This window comes from Trichechus manatus, unplaced genomic scaffold, assembly GCF_000243295.1.
Source record: "Trichechus manatus latirostris isolate Lorelei unplaced genomic scaffold, TriManLat1.0 scaffold00018, whole genome shotgun sequence".
NCBI classification, from domain to species: domain Eukaryota; kingdom Metazoa; phylum Chordata; class Mammalia; order Sirenia; family Trichechidae; genus Trichechus; species Trichechus manatus.
Window position 1 is genome coordinate 4388443 of NW_004443954.1, and position 21298 is coordinate 4409740.

General features: G+C 36.8%; 1 protein-coding gene across 1 annotated transcript in view; it reads left to right on the forward strand.

Moving 5' to 3' along the window:
• Positions 1-3231: 3231 nt before the first annotated feature.
• The window catches only part of CUNH8orf89 (chromosome unknown C8orf89 homolog), a 25372-nt gene continuing 7305 nt past the window's right edge, over positions 3232-21298 (forward strand). Inside the window, exons 1-3 of the mRNA XM_012554432.2 lie at positions 3232-3387; positions 4893-5046; positions 8795-8850. Of these exons, the coding sequence (XP_012409886.1) occupies positions 3261-3387; positions 4893-5046; positions 8795-8850 (337 nt within the window). The 5' untranslated portion in view covers positions 3232-3260. The remainder of the gene's footprint in view (positions 3388-4892; positions 5047-8794; positions 8851-21298) is intronic.

Here is a 21298-nt window from a genome sequence, read left to right on the forward strand (position 1 = left end):
GCACAGCCCTTTTATTAGCCCTATAAAGTAGCCTTAATTTTTCTTTTTCCAATAGGATTAGGTAGTGGCCATAGCTTCAGGAAACATGAAATCAAAAACATCTGGCTTTTCATTACTTCAGTGCATTCCTTAAGTTATACATTCTTATAGCTGTGGGCTTTATTTTAACTTTTTATTGTGCAAGATTTCTAACATACACAAAAGTGTAGCGATGGTAACATAAGGAACCCTCATGTGTTTATCATGTGAGCTTTTAAAAAAAACTTCGGTTTTAAGAAAACTTTCTCTTGACAGGTTTTATGAAATGCCCCCAAGAGGCCTATTCCTTGGTGCCACACTGGTCTGGAGTGTTCAGAAATGCAAACTGTATGAGAGTTTAGGGGACATTTATTGTTAGCCCTGGTTGCCTCTTCTGTCCTGGGAGAGGGACTTCTAAGAGGAAGAGGCAGACTTGCCTTGAAGCTGAAAGAAGACTGATCATCTTCACCTTTACAAATAAAAGGAAAGAGAAGTTCTTAGAAAGAAGTCACTGGGTCATGATTCTGAGAGTCTTTTAAGACTTTGGAAGTTATAATTTAACTCCATATTTTAGTTTAGTTTGTTGTCACCCTTATGGTTGTCTTGTCTGATTTCTTGAGTCTTTAGCAATAAACCTCATAAAATAAAAAGAACCTAAGAGCTTGTCCTCAAGAGCATCCAAGAAAGAAGGAGCCGCTCTTTGTTGCCTGGAATGAGGATCAACCACAAGAATGGAGAGGGTGGTGGCAGCGTTAGAGGATCACAGGAAGCTGTGTGAGCCTCTGAGCCCTTCTGCAGGGAAGGAGGGTGTGGGCCAGGGCCAGAGGAGGACTTGGCTGGTCAGGTTGGAGAAGCCCAAGAGCCTTGGGCTGAAGTTGTGATTCTCTTCTCTTTGCTGTCTCTAACTTATTTTCTAATGCCCTTCACCCTGACTCTGTGGCCCATTCATTACTCTCTGGCCTCACACTTGCCTTTAACTCCAACACAGCTGTTTATAGCAGACCCAAGATCTCATCACTAAATCCAAAAACTTTTCTCTTTTATTTTCTCATTTTACAATAAATGACCTCTCCAGGATTTGACACAGTTAACGCCTTAGGAAACGCATTGCATTGGGCAAATCTGCTGCAAAAGACCTCTTTAAAGTATTAAAAAGCAAAGATGTTACTTTGAGGACTAAGGTGTGCCTGACCCAAGCCACCATTTTTTACCACCTCACATGCATGCGAAAGCTGACCAATGAATAAGGAAGACTGAAGAAGAATTGATGCATTTGAATTATGGTGTTGGTGAAGAAAATACCATGGACTACCAGAAGAAAGAACAAGTCTGTCTTGGAAAAAGTATAGCCAGAGTGCTCCTTGGAAGCCAGGATGGCGAGACTTCATCTCATGTACTTTGGACATGTTATCAGGGGGGACCAGTCCCTGGGAAGGACATCATGTTTGGTAAAGAAGAGGGTCAGTGAAAAAGAGGAAGACCCTCGATGAGATGGATTGACACAGTGTCTGCAACAATGGGCTCAAGCACAGTAACGATTGTGAAGATGGTGCAGGACCGGGCAGTGTTTCAATCTGTTGTACATAGGGTTGCTATGATTTGGAACCCACTCGACAGCACCTAACAACAACAGCTCCTTAAGAGTAGCCTTCCTTTGAGTCTGCGAACCTCTTACCGCTCCCCCATCTCTGCTGCTGCTTTTGTGGCTCGCTCTCCTCTCCTCCTCCTTCTCCATCTCCCTCCTCTCCCTCTTTCTCCTTCCCATTTTCCTCACCATCTTCTCTCTCTCCTCCCACATACTTGCCCACATTCTTTGCACACACACACGTACACCAGCTATATTAAACTGCTTACATGAGTCACGTCTCTTACCTTGTGGTCGTCTTACATGCTTTTTCTTCCGCTCTACTAGGAGTTATTCCCTCCGTCCTCCCCATGACTTTGTTAGCTCCTACACAATATACAGGTAGTCCCCGACTTAAGATGTGGTTCCATTTCAACAACTTGGTAGAAAGCAGGTTCTGATGTAAGTCGAATACCTCCTTTTTTTCAGTTTTCATTAATATTGCTTTTATTATCAGTATCTTTATGAATCCAATCTTTGATCATCATCTGAGAATGATAACATCAGCAAATTATGTGCTGCAACATTGTATGTAGTACATATTACTAAGATGCACAAAAAAAGAAAAAAATCGCAGTTAGTAACTCCAATCTCTCATAAATTGGGAACTACCTGTATTCCTTCCTCCTGGAAGGCTTTCTCAGCCCCCAACTGTTTTCAGATTCCCATCTTAGCACTTACTACACTGTGTTGTCCATTTCCTTTACTACGCTCCAACCTCCTAGAAGGACGGGCTGTTTTCTTTATCACGTTTCTCCAATGACTTGAGTGATTCTTGGCATACAGTAGACCCTCAGTAAAGAATTTGTTTTGTATGAATGAATGAATATAACTGAATCAGAGTATCTCTCATCCTTTTGTTGTGAAGATTGGAGAAAAATGAATATAAAATGCCCAGCAAGTAGGCAAGTAGCCTGGACTAATAAACATTCGAAGAACGATAACTGTAGTTGTTGTCATTCTTCACCATCCCCACTGGACTCCTGAGAGTCTTACTTCTAGTTGCAGGCTCTTCAGAGTTTAGTAATGCCTTGTACATAATAAGCACTTCATGTATATGATTGCACTGAATATATGTTTACTGTGTTAAGTAGACAGATACATGATTGATTATTCTTCTGTGTCCATGTTCAAAATAAAAGTAATGGCTATCTTGAGGATGTGTTTATTTTGTATAGTGCCTGGAATTTCTTTTTTTTTTCCCAAACACAAATGCATTTTATACTGGTAATATTTCTGAGAGACTCCTAAGCATTCTTATTGTCCTGTAGATGATAAATTACTGTTGGCCTGTAAATGCTTTCTGTATCGCCAAGTATCTGTAACCTGGAGTTTGAAATAATTCATTAAAATATTTAAAGTTTAAAAGAAAAAAATTCTGACTGTAGGTTTTTGCTGTATTCTTAAAGGTCTCTTGTTTTGAAATCCAAAGAATATGTACGTATTTACACGTTATAAGTAAACTTGTCATTTAAGTCTGTTAGTATTTAATCTGCGGTGTGGAAAACAAGTTAGAAAAAGTGTATGTCTCTGAAATGCCTTCTTTTATTTGTATCTTGCATCCTGTATCAGGAGCAGCATCTCCCTTTCATCAGCAATATTAAAAGAAGAAGAAAGAATGTTAGTGCTCTCTCCTGAAGTCCAATTCAAGGCGACGAAAGTCGCCAGAAGTTCCCTTGATGGTTGTTTTCTTTTTGAGAGTAGCTGGAGGAAGGCAGTGCTAGAAACACAAAAGATTAAGAAAGGTAACTTCATTTTAATTTTATTTTCACGTAGAAATGGTGCCGTGGACTTACATGGAGTTTTTAAGCAGTCAGGAGATGTTTTAACATTTCTATGACATTTATACAAGAGTAATATCTTCAGTCGTTAGAAAAAAAAACAATGAGAATAAATTAAAATGAATTAATGTGATTCTGTGACTCATGATAGAAGCAAATTTTTAAAAACGACTTGGTATTCAGTGCAGTACTATGTTGGTTTATACAACTGCTCATAAATGTTGGTTTGTTTTTAATGACCTCAGGTTGGTTTTTATATTTTAAGAAACTCCAAATCTTTAAGTATACCTTTTTGGTTAATAAGTCCAGCCAAAACTTTATTTTGGAGTGAGTTATATGTAGAGTATCCAATATCCTATGTTTGCTCAATAAATACTAGTTTGAGAACTTTTGACGTGTGTGTGTATTAATAGCTTTCCCCTTCAATTTCAACCTGTAATTGTTTGTATTTCTTATTTATTATGGTTTCTGCCTTCAGCTTTATTAATGGATATATAATTCTTAAAAATAGCAAAATGCAAGCTACGCAACTACCTCATCCCTCCTGCATTTGTTGCTGTACATTTTTTTCAACTTCCTTACCAGCTTCCAATTACAGGTACTCCGAAGACATCAGCTTGATCCAGCCTCCCTACCACTGAAATCTAATTGTTGAAAAGAGAATTTATATATTTTTTTTGATTAGGAGAATTTTTTGTTGTTGTTGTTAAAGAGGAAGAGTCAAAGGTTGCAAATAGCATTTTGAACATTTATATAGTTTTAGTCCTGTTAAATGTTATTTTTGTTGCTGTGCTAGACTTGCCTTTTAACCTCTTAACCTGCTTTTTCCATTTACTGCCTTTTTTTTGAAAAAAAATTTTTTAGCTTGGTAATCCCCTTATTGATGATATGTGAGGGCAGTAGAGGAAGCAATCTTGATGCTTCAGTGTTGCTATTTATAGATTTAGTGTAGAATTTTGTGGAGAGAAACTTCAGATCAATGCCTGAAGTGGAATGCCTTTATTTCTCATTCCTAGCTCAAATGATCGTGTATTTACAGCTTTTAATTATCCATATACCAGCAGGAAGGTGGAAAGATTAAAAACAGCAAATAATTCAAGACTCTTGAAAGTGCTTTTTCACTCTACTTCAATGTGAATGTATCTAATATTCTGGGAATTCTAATTAGTGAACTAATGAAGGTAGAGCACAATGACTTGACTGTGGAAGATTTTTCTTATCCTAATTCCTGTCCTTTCTCCTTATTCTAATTCTTAATCAAGGCCTTAATCAACTCCTCCCTACACTCACTAGGCTAGGAATTGAAAGGCTTTCTCTTGGGAAAGGTGCAAGACAAATTACAATTGCTTAATTTTCTTTACTTAAATGACTGATTCGATGTATTTTATTGTGCATTTTAGTATATTGTAAAAGAAGTATAAATTTAATCAAGAAAAAATACATATGACTGTGATAATATTTTTACTTAGAATACACCACAGCTTTTGGTCTAGAAGAGCTCAAGGAATGTGTCAAAATGCCGTATCTACCAGGATTGCAAAGTTGCCAGAAGACTCTAAGTCCAACTCCACTAGAGGTTCATAGAAGACTGCCACATCCTGATATTGAGATGCCCAAAGTCAGGTAGATCTTACCTTCTTTTTAAACATTTACTTGTAGCAATACTGCTGGATGTAGAAGTTTTTCTGGCTAGTGAATTTTGATGATTTCTTGCCTACTAATTTTTTTTTCCATAAGTGATTTAATCAAAGTTAGCAGTTTTATTCAGTTTGACAAGTTAGCAATTTTACTCAGTTTGACAAGTAAGCGCTTTTCTCTGTTTTCAAGTGGCATTGCTAAAAAGGATTTAAAGACTTTTAAAAATCTTTATTGCTCTAGCCTAGATCATGTCCATGAGAGCATTGGCATTTTTAGCAATTAAAAAACAACAACAACTCTGCAATATGAACAGACTTCTGTCCCCTGAGCACAGAACCTTGAGTTTCATTTCTAGTCTGGTTTGAAGAAGTATGAGAGGAGATTCCGAATGAGATGCCAGCCTCGATAGGACTCAGCATGGACTATCAGGAATGAATTTGTCAGCCAGAAAAGTCCCACTGACTTTAAATACTGGCAATTAAAAACATTATTATAAATACCTTTCCTGCTATAAATCAGACTGATTGGCATATCATCTAAAGAAAACCTCTGTCTCCAAAGGGATCTATGTATTATCTATGTAATAAGACAGTTTCATATTCTATTCAGTTTTTGCTATGATTTTATTCATTTGTTTATTCATCAGATACTTTATGATTATCTAATGCTTGTTCACTTTGCCAGCCTAAAAAAAAGACAAAGCATTTATAACATTCTGAGTTGCAATTTTCTTTAGGGGAGGATTTATATTTTTCATATTATCTTCCTGCCATATGAAACTTTTGGTGTTGTGTGCCTTCGAGTCAGTTCAACTCATAATGACCTTATATTACAGACTAGAACTGTCCAATAGCGTCCCCTAGACTGTAATATTTAGGGGAGCAGATTGACAGGTCTTTTCTCTGGTGAAGCAGCTGATGGGTTCAAACCTCCAACCTTTCAGTTAACAGCAGAGCACTTAACCATTGCAGCACCAGGGCTCCGTAATAAAATCTGAAATCATCCAATTATACACAGGACACAAGTATTGGACTTTAAATACATTTCTTGAGTTTTACACTATATTATTGTTCTTGTTAAGTGCTCTTGAAATAAATTCTGGTACTATAATGAGAGAACTAGAACAGACTTAAAAGGGAAAGTTGTGAATGACTTTTATCTAAATTACAATAAGAATTTTGCAGAAAATTTGGGGGAAAAAGAAAAATAGTTATCTGATAATCTACCCATCCTAACATATCTATCTTGATTGTTGGGCGTTTTCTTCTACCCTTTTGCATTTTCATGAAATTTTTTGTTGCAATTTTAATGTATGTACTGTATTTTTACTCAAACAATGCGTGTGTTCTATGTTTTTTGCCAATCACGCCCCCCTCAAGGTATTTTTATAAGTGTGCAATGCTAATTTTTTTAAAAAAGGGCTTCATGAAGATTAAAATACGGAAAAAGGACAGGAATTAGACTTTAAAAAAATCTTCCACAATCAAGTCATTGTCCTCTACCTTCGTAATGAAAAAAAATTAACATACCACATTTTGAAAATGCCTCTCCGGGGCGAGGGCCTGGTGGGAAAAAAAAAATGTAGAACGTGCATGTTATTTGTCTAAAAATATGGTTACAATTTTTTATTTTGACTTTTTTAACTTAACATTACATATATACATTTTTTCATGCCACCAATATAGTCTTCAAATGCATCTTTACTGGCCAGATTATAGTTCCTGGATGGATCCGTAGTTTATTTAACCAGTTCTTATTGTTGGAATTTTAAGTTGCTTTGACTTTTTTCGGTTTGTAAATAACACTGTAGTAAACAATATCACACATGTAGCCTTTCCTGTCACTAAAAATATTTTCTGAATTTAGATTTTCAAATGATAAAAATATAAAAAACAAAATTACTCTTTCTGAAGTGAGATTATAATGAAATAAGGCCAAATCAGAGATGGTGGAGAGAAATCGTAAGCTGCTAGTAGAGTAGATCTACCATCGCCAGTTACCACCAAGTCCATTCTGACTCTTGGCAACCCCACGTGTGCAGAGTAGAGCTGCTCCACAGGGTTTTCATTTGGAAGCCTTTCTTCCAAGGCGCCTCTGGGTGGGTTCAAATCACCTGTTAGTTAGTAGCCCAGCGCTTAACTGTTTGTGCCACCCAGAGACTCCAAAAGGAGGAAAGGCAGGGATGCTGAAAGAAGAGGGGCCATTTGAAACGTAAATAAGAAACCTACCGGAAGTACAGTCAGTTTGCAGCCTTATCTAGACTCTTGTGTCCCTGACACTCAGTGCACTCTTATTTTTATTGGGAGTCACAGTTCCCTTTGAGGAAGGCATAGGATGAGCATACAGGGCTGCCCATGGCAGTGGACTGTGGGCCAGTAGAGGCCAGTCCGGTTACACTTTCTTTGATATGTATGATCATCTTAAAGGAACTGGAAGCCTAGACACAAAAAACAAAAGCAAACAAACAAAAAAACCAAACCTGTCGCCGTCGAGTCGATTCCAACTCATAGCGACCCTATAAAACAGAGTAGAACTGCTCTATAGGGTTTCCAAGGAGTGGCTGGTGGATTCGAACTGCTGACCTTGAGGTTAGCAGCCTGAGCTCTTAACCACTGCACCAAGACAGTGCCCCTGAATTAGCCCATTCTGCCTCTTAATACTGAGTCTTCATTTTGCTTCCTACTATTTCCACTCTATTACAGTTCCTTTTCTCATTTACAATTTATGAAATGATTGCTAAACATTTTACATTGACTTGAATGTGAATTTACTTAAGCCAATCAAGAATAATTTGAATGCATTTCATGGTATTATGACAAGCATTTCTTCATCTGTAAAGTGCAGTAGTGATGGCTAAGTGACATGAGGTATATGAAGTGCTTGGCAAACATAAATATCTTTATTTTAGGCATTCTAACGAGAACGTGTTGAGTTGCCTACAAACATTTTATTCTCCTCTGCATACCGCACAGTGCCCTGTGAAAGAACAGTCCTGGCAAGGCAGGGAAGTACTCATTTTTGTTTGTTTTGTGTACAATCCCTTACCCTCCTTTTTTTCTCCAAATGTGAATATTTGATTTGGAAACTCTGATAAGTCTAATGTTTTTTCAAATTTCTTTAATGGTAATCAGAAGTTTTTAGTGAATCTCAAGACACAGTCTGATAATATAATAATAATCCTAGAGGCAAAGAGTATTTAAAAGTTGCCACTGACTTTTAAAGTTTAACAGAGTTACAAGAAATTTGGAATTTTTGTGCAGGATCATCTCACCCGGAGCAGATTCAATTATGACATATTCCCCATTTCATTATGAATAAAAGTTAATTCTGGAAGAATTCACATTGGGGTGATTAATAGGTAAAAAGTACACCATTACGTGTAGTTGGTAGCTGGCTCAGCCAGATACTCTGTTGATCTCGATTCACTTCTGCTTTGCATTGCCTGAGTCGTGACCAGTGAGTTACGGTAAAAATCGGTGGGAAAAATTAGACATAGCTCTCATCCACTGGTAAATTTTATTAGCAAACCCTGAGATTTCAGGTTGGTTTATACCTGCTTCTGATTGGGTTAGTTATGATGGAAGGACTTTCCTTTCTTTAATGTTTATTTAATTTCCATGTGATGTCATTCAAAAAAATGAGTTTCACTGGAAGCATTGCCTCTTGTATTTTTTAAAGTTAATGTAGCCTGGACTGATACAGAAGTGATTGTATGATAATCTATAATTTTTAGGATGAAGAAGACGAGTGAAACATGCCCTGTAGCACCATGGAAGGAGAAATCGAAAAGTAAGCTGACTCCTTTTATTCCACCATGTCTTACTAGGTTGTTGCATGCTTATCTTTTTTAACTTCCTCACTTTCAATTGATTTAATTGTCTCTGTTTTATTAAAGCTTTTATAAAACTTTGTTTATTTTATAAACTTAGTGGATGTTGTGTTCATTATGTATGTATACACCTTTACAGTCTCAGAACGCTGGGACGGGATGTGCTCTCATCACCTCTCACTTGGGCCCTTGGGGTAGTCTGCAATGCATCGAGTCTCTGACCTTTGCAGTCCCTCCTCAACACTGCCACAGAAGTCTAAAACCCTGGCTTCTAATCCCACACGCCCTTCTTCAAAAACTCTCAGTGACTCCCCCATTACCCATGGTCTAAACTCCTTAGCCTGGCATTGAACCCTTTACCATCTGTCCCTAGCTTTCTTTTTCAGCCTTATCCTCTAATTCATTTTGTTTTTTCATGAATCCTGTGTACCTATGACATCCAAATACAGAAAAGTATCTATATACCAACAGTTTTGGTTCCAAAAAGCTACTCTTAAGTCTATTTCTTCCTACGTCTGTGGTGACTAAGAAGGTTTATAGCACGAAGATGTATTTCTACCATATTTGGAGTGGGAGTTTGTCACTTAAAGCTTTAAAATCAGGCATTCTCACCTCCTCATTTTGGATACATTTGATCAAAATTTTCTTTTTTGAAAATAGACACTGAAAAATCTGAGGCAAGTAATTGCCCTTTTTAATGATGTCTACGGAGCCCTGGTGGTGCAGTGGTTAAGCACTTGGCTAATAATTGAAAGGTCAGAGGTTCAAACCCACCAGTCACTCTGCGGGAGAAGGATGTGGCAGTCTGCTTCCAAGATTCCAAGATTACAGCCTTGGAAGCCCTATATTGTTGTTGTTAGGTGCCGTCGAGCTGGTTCTGACTCATAGCGACCTGATGTGCAACAGAACTAAGCACTGCCCAGTCCTGCGCCATCGTCACAAACCCTGTGGGACAATTCTTTTCTGTCCTATAGGGTCGCTATGAGTTGGAATCGACTTGATGGCAACAGGAGTTTTAATGATGTCAACAAGATTGTGGTACAACTCAAAATGAGAAGAAACAGCTACAAAAATTCATTAATAATCCGAAAGTGTAATGTACGAAGTATGAATCTAGGAAAATTGGAAGTCATCAAAAATGAAACAGAATGCATAAAGATTGATATCCTAGGTATTAGTGCGCTGAAATGGATTGGTTTTGTCCATTTTGAATCAGACAATCATATGGTCTACTATGCCAGGAATGACGAATTGAAGAGGAATAGTGTCGCATTCATCATCAAAAAGAACATTTCAAGATCTATCCTGAAGTACAACGCTGTCAGTGATAAGGTAATATCCATACGCCTACAAGGAAGACTAATTAATATGACTATTATTCAAATTAATGCACCAGCCACTAATGCCAAAGATGAAGACATTGAAGATTTTTACCAACCTCTGCAGTCTGAAATTGTTCAAACATGCACTCAAGATGCACTGATAATTACTGGTGATTGGACTTCAAAAGTTAGAAACAAAGAAGAAGGATCGGAGGTTGGAAAATATGGCCTTGGTGATAGAAATGACTTGGGAGTTTGCATGTCAGAATTTTGCAAGACCAACAACTTATTCATTGCAAATACAATTTTTCAAAACATAAATGACGACTATACACATGGACCTCACCGAATGGAATACACAGTAATCCAGTTGACTACATCTGTGGAAAGACATGATGGAGAAGCTCAATGTCAACAAGGCTAGGGACTGACTGCGGAGCAAACTATCAGGTGCTCATAGGTGAGTTCAGGTTGAAGCTGAAGAGAATTGAAATTAAAACAAGGCCAAAATACAACGTTGAGTATATCTCACCTAAATTTAGAGACCATCAGAAGAATAGATTTGACACATTTAACACTAATAATTGAATACCAGATAAGTTGTGGGATGACATCAAGGACATCATACATGAAAAAGGAAAAGGTCATTAAAAACACAGGAAAGAAAAGACCAAAATGGATGTCAGAAGAGATTCTGAAACTTGCTCTCGAATGTAGAGTAGCTAAAGTGAACAGAAGAGTAAACTTTCACTTAAACTACAACAATAAACAAACAAAAATAAATAAATAAAGTGAATGAAAGAAATGGTGAAGTGAAAGAGCTGAACAGAAGATTTCAAAGGGCAACTTGGGAAGACAAAGTAAAGTGTTATAATGAAATGTGCAAAGACCTGAAGTTAGAAAAACAAAAGGGAAGAACATGCTAGACATTTTTCAAGCTGAAAGAACTGAAGAAAAAAATCAAGCTTCTAGTTGTAATATCGAAGGATTCTGTGGGAAAAATAGAATACACAGAGTCACTGTACCAAAAAGAATTGGTCGACGTTCAACCATTACAGGAGGTAGCATATGATTGGAAACGATGGTAGTGAAGGAAAAAGTCCAAGCTGGACTGAAGTCATTGACGAAAAACAAGGCTCCAGGAACTGACGGAATACTAATTGAGATGTTTCAATAAACAGATTCAGCACTGGAGGTGCTCACTTGTCTATGCCAAGAAATTTGGAAGACAGTTACCTGGCCAACTGATAGGGCGAGATTCATATTTGTGCCCATTCCAAAGAAAGGTGATCCAACAGAATGAAGAAATTATTGAATAATATCATTAATAACACATGCAAGTAAAATTTTGCTGAAGATAATTCAAAAATGGTTGCAACGGTACATCAGCAGGGAATTGCCAGAAATTCAAGCCAGATTCAGAAGAGGATGTGGAACGAGGGCTATTGTTGCTGATGTCAGATGGATCTTGGCTGAAAGCAGGGAATACCAGAAAGATGTTTACCTGTGTTTTATTGACTATGGAAAGGCATTCGACTGTGTGGATCATAACAAATTTTGGATAATATTGCGAAGAATGGGAATTCCAGAACACTTAGTTGTGCTCATGTGGAACCTGTAAATAGACCAAGAGGCAGTATTTCAGACAGAACAAGGGGATACTGCGTGGTTTAAAATCTGGAAAGGTATGCGTCAGGTTTGTGTCATTTCACTATACTTATTCAATATGTATGCTGAGCAAATAATCTGAGAAGCTGAACTGTATGAAGAAGAACTAGGCATCAGGATTGAAGGAAGACTCATTAACAACCTGCAGTATGCAAATGACACAACCTTGCTTGCTGAAAATGAAGAGGACTTGAAGCATTTACTGGTGAAGATCAAAGACTACAGCCTTCAGAATGGATTGCACCTCAACATAAAGAAAACAAAAGCCCTCCTACTGGATCAACAAACAACATAACAATAAACAGAGAAAATATTGAAGTTGTCAAGGACTTCATTTCACTTGGATCCACAATCAATGCCCATGGAAGCTGCAGTCCAGAAATCAAATGACATATTGCATTGGGCAAATCTGCTGCAAAAGACCTTCAAAGTATTGAAAAACAAAGATATCACTTTGAGGACTAAGGTGTGCCTGACCCAAGCCATGGTATTTTCAATAGACTCATATGCATGTGAAAGCTGGACACTGAATAAAGAAGACTGAAGAAGAATTGATGCCTTTGAATTATGGTGTTGGGGAAGAATATTGAATATACCATGCACTACCAGAAGAATGAACAAGTTTGTCTTGGAAGAAGTACAGCCAGAGTGCTCCTTGGAAGCGAGAATGGCGAAACTTAAGTCTCACATACTTTCAACATGTTATCAGGAAGGACCAGTCCCTGGAGAAGGACATCATGCTTGGTAAGGTAGAGCATAAGCAAAAAAGAGGAAGACCCTCCACGAGATAGATTGACACAGTGGCTGCAACAATGGGCTGAAACATAGAAACAATTGTGAGTATGGTGCTGGAATGGGCAGTGTTTCGTTCTGTTGTACATAGGGTCACTATGAATTGGAACTGAGTGGACGACACTTAACAGCAACAGTAACATTACTCAGAAGGGGCCTTGGGGTACCTCCCTGAACAAAAGAAAGATCCTGCTCTTATGGAGCTTACATTCTGGTGAGGGAATACAGGCAATGCAAACACTAAATATAATAAATAAGTTCATTATATTTCAACAAGTATTTATGTATTTATGGAAGTGTTTATGTATGTATGGAAGACTCAGAATGTTGCAGAAGCTGGCATAGGCACTGCAGAGATACAAAGGTGAATAAGACACAGTACTCCTCCTGTGTACACAGGGTCGCTATGAGTCGGAACCGACTCGACGGCGACTCAACGGCACCTAACAACAACTTGTCCTGAAAGAGCCATGAAGTTGGCATATTGAAAAAAAAGGCAGGCAAGTGCTCATTTGGGCCTAGATGCAAAACAAATGTCTTGTGTTCTTATTAGCATTTATATTTTTATTTTATGCTGCCTGTTTATTGCGGAAGTTGTTTACAGTATATCGAAATTCAGAGAAAGGAAATACCTAAGGACAGGTCCACGTGTATAGTCACCTTTACGTTGTTGAAAAAAGGTATTTGCAGTGAATAAGGCATTGGTCTTGTGAAATTGTATGAAGCAATCTTCCACGTCATTTCTATCACCAAGGCCATATTTTCCAACTATCAATTCTTCTTTGTTTCCAACTTTCACATTCCAATCATAGTAATTATCAATGCATTTTAATTGCATGTTTGATCAATTTCAGACTTCTGAAGTTGGTAAAAGTCTTCAGTTTCTTCATCTTTGGCATTAGTGGTTGGTGCTTTAATTTGAATAATTGTTGTATGTTATGGATTGAATTGTGTCCCCCCAAAATATGTGTCAACTTGGTTAGGCCAGGATTCCCAGCATTGTGTGTTTGTCCTCCATTTTTTATTTTCCTGCATGTTATAAATCATAATCTCAGCCTATAGTTAAAGAGGATTAGGGTGCGATGTAACACCCTTGCTCAGGTCATATCCCTAATCTGATCAGGGAGTTTCCCTGGGGTGTGGCCTGCAGCACCTTTTATCTTACAAGAGATAAAAGGAAAGGGAAGCAAGCAGAGAATTGGGGACCTCATACCACCAAGGAAGCAGTGCCGGGGGCACAGCGCGTCCTTTGGACCCGGGGTTCTTGCACAGAGAAGCTCCTTGTCCAGGGGAAGATTGACGACAAGGACCTTCCTCCAGAGCCGACAGAGAGAGAAAGTCTTCCGCTGGAGCTGACGCCCTAAATTTGGACTTCTAGCCTATTAGACTGTGAGAAAATAAATATCTCTTTGTTAAAGCCTCCGCTTGTGGTATTTCTGTTACAGCAGCACTAGATGACTAAGACGTTGTATTAGCTAGTCTTCCTTGTAGGTGTGTGGATATTATCCTATGACTGACAGAGTTGTACTTCAGGATAGATCTGGAAATATTCTTTTTGATGATGAATGTGACACCATTCCTCTTCAGTTTGTCATTCCCGGTATAGTAAACCGTATGATTGTCCAATTCAAAATGACCAATACCAGTCCATTTCAGCTCACTAATACCTAGGATATCGATTTTTATGCATTACGTTTCATTTTTGATGACTTCCAATTTTCCTAGATTCATAATTCGTAAATTCCACATTCCAATTATTAATGGATGTTTGTAACTGTTTCTTCTCATTTTGAGTCATGCCACATCAGCACATGGTCTCGAAAACTTTACTCCATCATGTCATTAAGGTCAACTCTACTTTGAGGTGATAGCTCTTCCTCATAGTATTTTGAGTGGCCTCCAACCTCAGGGGCTCATCTTTCTGCACTGTATCAGAGAATGTTTTGCTGTTATTAATACAGTTTTCACTAGCAAATTTTTTCAGAAGTAGACAGCCACATCCTTCTTCCTAGTCTGTCTTAGTCTGGAAGCGCCACTGAAACATGTCTCCGTGGGTGACCCTGCTGGCATTTGAATACCAGTCGCCTAGCTTCCAGCATCACAGCAACATGCAAGCCACCACAGTAAAACAAACTGACAGAAGAGTGATGATTCAGAGTAATACAAGAAGGCAATTCATTTATTCATTCACCATATACGAATTGAGTACCTACCCTGTGCCAGGCATTGTTCTAGGTGCTTAAAATGACGGGAGATTTTAAAAACAAATAAGTGAAATCATACACGACATTCTCTGACCTCAGTGGAATTAAACCAGAAACCAGTAACTGAAAGCGAACTTTAAAATCCCACAGATATTTGGAAATTAACCAGTATACTCCTAAATAACCCATTTGTCAAAGAAGAAATACAATGGAAATTATGTATCATTTTGAACTGAATGATGAAGATGAAAATATAACATACCAAAACTTATAGGAAGCAAGAAAAATGCAGAACAGAATTTCAAATTCTCATAGACTCCAGACTTCCTGGAGCCATAGAGTCTGCATGAACCCCTGAAACTATTGCCCTGAGATAACCTTTAAACCTTAAACCAAAAATATCCCCTAAAATCTGCTTAAAATCAAACGACAGTTCAGCTTATTTCAATAGTTTAACTAGTAAAGAGTGTCTACCTTGAGCATTGTACTCTTTCAAAATCTGTCTATATGGGATCAGATTGACAACAGCAACTCAAAAGATTGGATAAGAAATTTAGGGGGCAGTGAGTTTATGTTAATTGGGGAGGAACAGCTCAGAAAAGGAGAATGAGAATGTAATCAATGTTACTGACTTGTACATTTAGAAACTGTTGAATTGGTGTATGTTCTGTGTGTACCCTCAACAACAACAACAAAAGAAATAAAAGAAACAATCTTATGGGAAGCAACAAAACCATTGCCTACAGGGTAATTTTTAGTGTGAAATGTATCTATTATAAATGGCTGAAAACCAGTGATCTAAGTTTCCATTTCAAGAAGTTAGCAAAAGAACAGCATATTAAATTGAAAGAAAGGAAAAGGAAAATGATAAAGAGCAGAAATCAATGAAGTAGAAAACAAATATTCAATAGAGAAAATCAACAGAGCCGAAAGTTAGTTATTTGAAAAGATGAATGAAGTTGATTAATGCCTAGCAATACTGATTAAGGGAAAAAAGAGGGAGAAAAACAGAAATGATCAATATCAGGAATAAAAAAGAGATCATCACTACATATCCTGTAGACACTAAAAAGATAATAAGAGGCCATCACGAAGAACATGATACCAATAAATTTGACAATTTAGATGAAATAGACAAATCTCTGGAAAAATACAACTTACCAAATTTATACAAGAAGAAAGAAAATCTGCCTAGTTATCTTCCCACAAAGAAAACTCTCAGCCCAGAAGGTGGTACTGGCAAATTCTTCCAACACTAAGAAAAAACATCAATGTTACATAAATTCTTCTAGAAAATAGCAAAAGAAAGAATACTTTAAGACTCATTTTATGAGGTTACATAGCCTTAGTTCCAAAATCTGCCTTTGACATTATAAGAAAGTAAAATTATAAGCCAATCTTTCTTGTGAAAATATAAATAAACATTGTGAACAAGACATTAACAAATCAAATCTAGTGATATATAAGAAGGATAATGCATCACAATCATGTTGGGTTTATTCAAGGAATGCAAGGTTGGTGTAACATTAGGAAAGCAATTGGTATAATTCACCATACTAACAGTATAATGGAGAGACACAATGTATTTGTTTTGATAGTAGCAGAAAAATATTTTGATAAAATTTAATACTCATTTCTGATTAAAAGCACTTTTAGCAAAGTATGAATAGAGGGGAACTTTATTGATTTGATAAAGGGTATCTTCAAAAAACCTACAGTAAGCATCACAGTTAATGTTGAAATATTGACAGCTTTCCTTCTGATATTGTGATGTTGGACATCTGGAAGGATGTCTACTATCACCACTTCTATCCAACATTGTACTAGAGATCCTAAGCCAGTGAAATAGGGCAAGAAATAGAAATTAAAGATATATGGATTGAAAAGAATTAAAACTGTTATTTTTTTCAGATGTCATGATTGGATATTTAGAAAATTCCAAACACCCTAAATTAAATATTTTAAATAATTAATTTTTAAGAAAATAGATAAAAATCAATTGTATCTTTATACTCTAGCAAAAGCAATTAGAAAAATGAAAATTTAAGGGCTATTATTTCCAGATTGCATTAGGAAACTTCAATTTCTTAGGAATAAACATAATAAAAGATATACAGGGCCTTTGCATAGAAATCTATTCAACAGAATGAGAAAAATTAAAGATCTAAAGAAATAGAGGGATATACTTTGTTCATAAATGAGAAGATATAATATTTTAAATATCTCAATTTTCCCCAAAAATTATCTGTAGATTCATGAACTCCTGATTAAAATCCCTGCAGGCTTTGTGTATGTGTGTGTTTGTGTAAATTAATAACGTAATTCTAAAATTTATATGGAAATGCAAAGGACAAGAAGAGCAAAGACAGTCTTAAAGGGGAAGAACAAAATTTGAGGTCTTCTATTACCAGATGTCGAAATCTATTATAAAACTATAGTAATTAGGCAAGTGTGGTGTTGGTGTTAGGATAGACAAATAGACTAAAGGGACAGAATGGTGAATCCAGAAACAGACTTACGTATATATGATCACCTGATTTACAACAAAGGTTCTGCTACGGTGAATTGAGGTAAGGATTGTCTTTTCAATAACTTTTGCTTGATCAGTTGACTATCCATATGGAATAAAATGAACTTTGACCCCTATCACACTTTGTGCTTGTCTTAGTTATCTAGTACTGCTATAACAGAAATACCGGAAGTGAATGGCTTTAACAAACAGAAATTTTTTCTCTCACGGTTTAGGAGGCTAGAAGTCTGAATTCAGGGCACCACCTCCAGGAGAAGGCTTTCTCTCTCTGTCAGCTCTAGGGGAAGGTTTTTGTCATCAATCTTCCCCTGGGTCTAGAAGTTTCTCAGTGAAGGGACCCTGGGTCCAAAAGACACACTCTGCTCCTGGCTCTTCTTTCTTGGTGATATGTCCCTCTCCTCTCTGCTTGATTCTCTGTTTTATATCTCAAAAGAGATTGACTCAAGATACCACTTAATCCTGTGGATTGTGTCCTGCCTCATTAACATAACTGCCTCTAATCCTGCCTCATTAACATCATAGAGGTTAAGATTTGCAACACCTAGGATAATTACATCAGATCACAAAATGGAGGACACCCACACAATACTGGGAATCATGGCCTAGCCAAGATGACACACATTTTTGGGGGACACGATTTAAACCATAACAGTACTCAAAAATCAATTCCAGATATATCGTATATTTAAATATGAAAATTTTTTTTAAAAAGATCTTCTAGAACTTAACATAGGAGAATATCTCCATGACTTTAGAGAAGGAAAAGATTTCTTAAACAGAACACATAAAAGCACTAATCATAAAGGGAAAGATTGATTAATTAGACTTCATTAGAATTAAGAACTTCTGTTCATCAAAAGATACCTTAAATACACTGAAAAGGCAAGTTGTGGTATAGAAGAAGATGCTTGCAATACATATACCGAACAAAGGACTTACATCCAGAATATATAAAGAATTCCTACAGATCAATTAAAAAAGGACAACCTAAACTTAAAAATGAACAAAAGCCCTGATCAGGCAGTTTACAAAAGAGGGTACCCAAATGGCCAATAAGCATATTAAGAGGTGTTCAACATAATTTATTATCAAGAAAATTAGAATTACAATGTCATATCACTATACAGATGTCAGAAGAGCTAAAATGAAAGTGACTGACAATACCACATGCTAGGGAGGATGGGTAGATGGGTAAATTGGTATGATGACTTTTGAAAACTCTGGCAGTTTCCACTAAAATGTGTATTTTTATGACATAGCAAGTCTACTCCTAGTCAAATACTCAACAGAAGGTTTCTTTATAGTTTATGTGTCTTTATAATTTTTTCACTTGGATGTATATTCATATCCAATATATTATTTAGTTTTGCTTGTTTTATGAGATTTATGAAATCCTTTCACATTATACGTTTCTGGAACTTGCTTTATCTACTCATCATTAAATTTGTGAGATTCATCCACGAAGTTGCACTTTGTCACTGCTGGGTAATACTTTATTCTGTGACCATACCACAATTTATTTAACTACTGTATTCTTGGTGGACATTTATGCTATTACAAACGTTCTTAATCATGAATCCAAGTGCACACGAATCTAGGGTTATTGTTGTTGGTCTTAGGTGTCATGGAGTTGGCTCAGCTCATACCAACGTTATATATAAACCCAAACCAAACCAAACCCACTACTGTGAAGTCAATTCTGACTCACAGTGACCCTATAGGACAGAATAGAACTGCCGTATAGGGTTTCCAAAGCTGCAAATCTTTATGGAAGCAGATCGCCACATCTTCCTCCTGCGGAGTGGCTGGTGGGTTTGAACTGCCAACCTTTCGTTGAGCAGCCGAACGCTTTAACCACTGCACCACCAGGGCTATTCACCTTATGTATAACAGAAGGAAATGTTGCCTGGTCCTGTGCCATCCTCACAATCGTTGCTACTAGAAGTAGATTACTGGGTTGTAGGGTGTGTTCTTCATGGTCTTTGCTCTTGCATGTGAATTTTAGAATCAGCTTGCCAACGTTTATGAAATCCTTACTGGATTTTTCCTTGAGACTGCATTGAATTTATAGATGAACTTGAGGAAATGGAGATCTTCTTGATGTTGAGTATTCTTTTCCATGGGTATTGAATATCTCCTATTTATTTTGAGAATCTTTTTTTAAGGAGCCCTGGTGGTGCAGTGGTTAAGAGCTACGGCTGCTTACCAAAAGGACAGCAGTTTGAATTCACCAGCCACATTTATTTATTTTTTCTTTCATATCTTTCAATAATATAATTTGCTCCATATGATCTTGCATATCTTTTATTAGATTTATTGCTAGATATGTTATAGTTTTGTTTGCTATTGCATATGGTATATGGTAAATTTATAAGTTTAGTGCACAGCCTAGGCTCCTGTAACAAAAACAAAAACCAAACCTGTTGCCGTCAAGTCAACTGTGAGTCACAGTGACCCTATAGGACAGAGTAAAACTACCCCGTAGGGTTTCCAAGGAGCAGCTGGTGAATTTGAACTGCCGACCTTTTGGTAAGCAGCCGTAGCTCTTAACTACTGCACCACCAAGGCTCCTTAACAAAAAGATTCCCCAAAATAAGTAAGATAGTTTCTTTTTCTCTAATTTCCAAAGATGAGCGTTCCAGGCTGGTGGAGCAGCTCTGTTCCATCTGGTCATTCAGGAACCCAGATTCCTTCTACCTTGATGCTTCACCAACCCATAGAGTTTTGTCTTTGTTTTGTTTACAAAGTTGAAGCTGGGTCATTGCCATGTCTTTATTCCAGCAAGAGAAGGGAGAAGAGAAAATAAAATTAGGGTAAGAGCATTATAATATAAATAAAAAATAACCAGAAAGTTGCACGTTTGCTCACATTTTGTTGGCTATACTTAGTCATAAAGCCATGCTTAGCTGCAAAGCAAGCTGAGAAAAGTAATCTCTACCTAGGTGGCCACATGCCTAGCTGAAATTCTGTTATGGAAGACAGAGTCAAAAGTTTGGGGAGGCTGATTAGCAGTCTGTCACAATTCTTTTAAAAATAAATTTTCTAACTATCTAATACAGATATTTGGAAATGTAGTTGAATATTTCATTTTGAATTTATAGCTACCCACCTTGCTAAAATAAAGTCTCTTATTATTTTTTTAATTAATACATAGATTACTCTGGGTTTTCTGTATAGATCATCAAAATCATTTTTATATAATGTCAGTTTTGTTTCTTCCTTTCCAAATACCACACCTTTATTTTTCTTATCTTACTAAACTGGCTAGAACCACCAATACAAAGCTGAATAGAAGTGAGTAGTAGACACCTTTGACTTATTCCTGATTTTAAAGAGAACGCCTTAAACTTTTCTCATTAGGAATGATGCTTACTGTAGGCTTTAGGTAGCTCCCTAATAAGTTCCCTTTAATTTTAATTTGCTATAAGTGTTTTTTTCATAAATGAGAGTTGAATTCTATCAAATGATTATCCTGAATTGATTGAGATGATCATATGATTTTTTGTTTAATTTTTTAATATGAAAATAACATTTATAGATTTTATAATGTTAAACCATTCTTGCCTTCCTTGGGTACATCCAACTTAGGCATGATTTATTATATTTTTTATATAATGCAATATTTAATTTGCTAATTTTTTTTTATTGTACTTCAGGAGAAGGCTTACAGAACAAATAGTTTCTCATGAAACAGAAGTACACATATTGTTTTATAACATTGGTTAACAACCCCACAACATGTCAACCCTCTAACTTCTCAACCTCTTTCTTTTTTTTTTGGTGAAAATACACATAGCCAAAGATACACCATTTCAAAAATTTCTACATGTACAGTTCAGTGACATTGACTACGCTCTTCGAATTGTGCTGTTATTCTCACTTAAGATGAAGG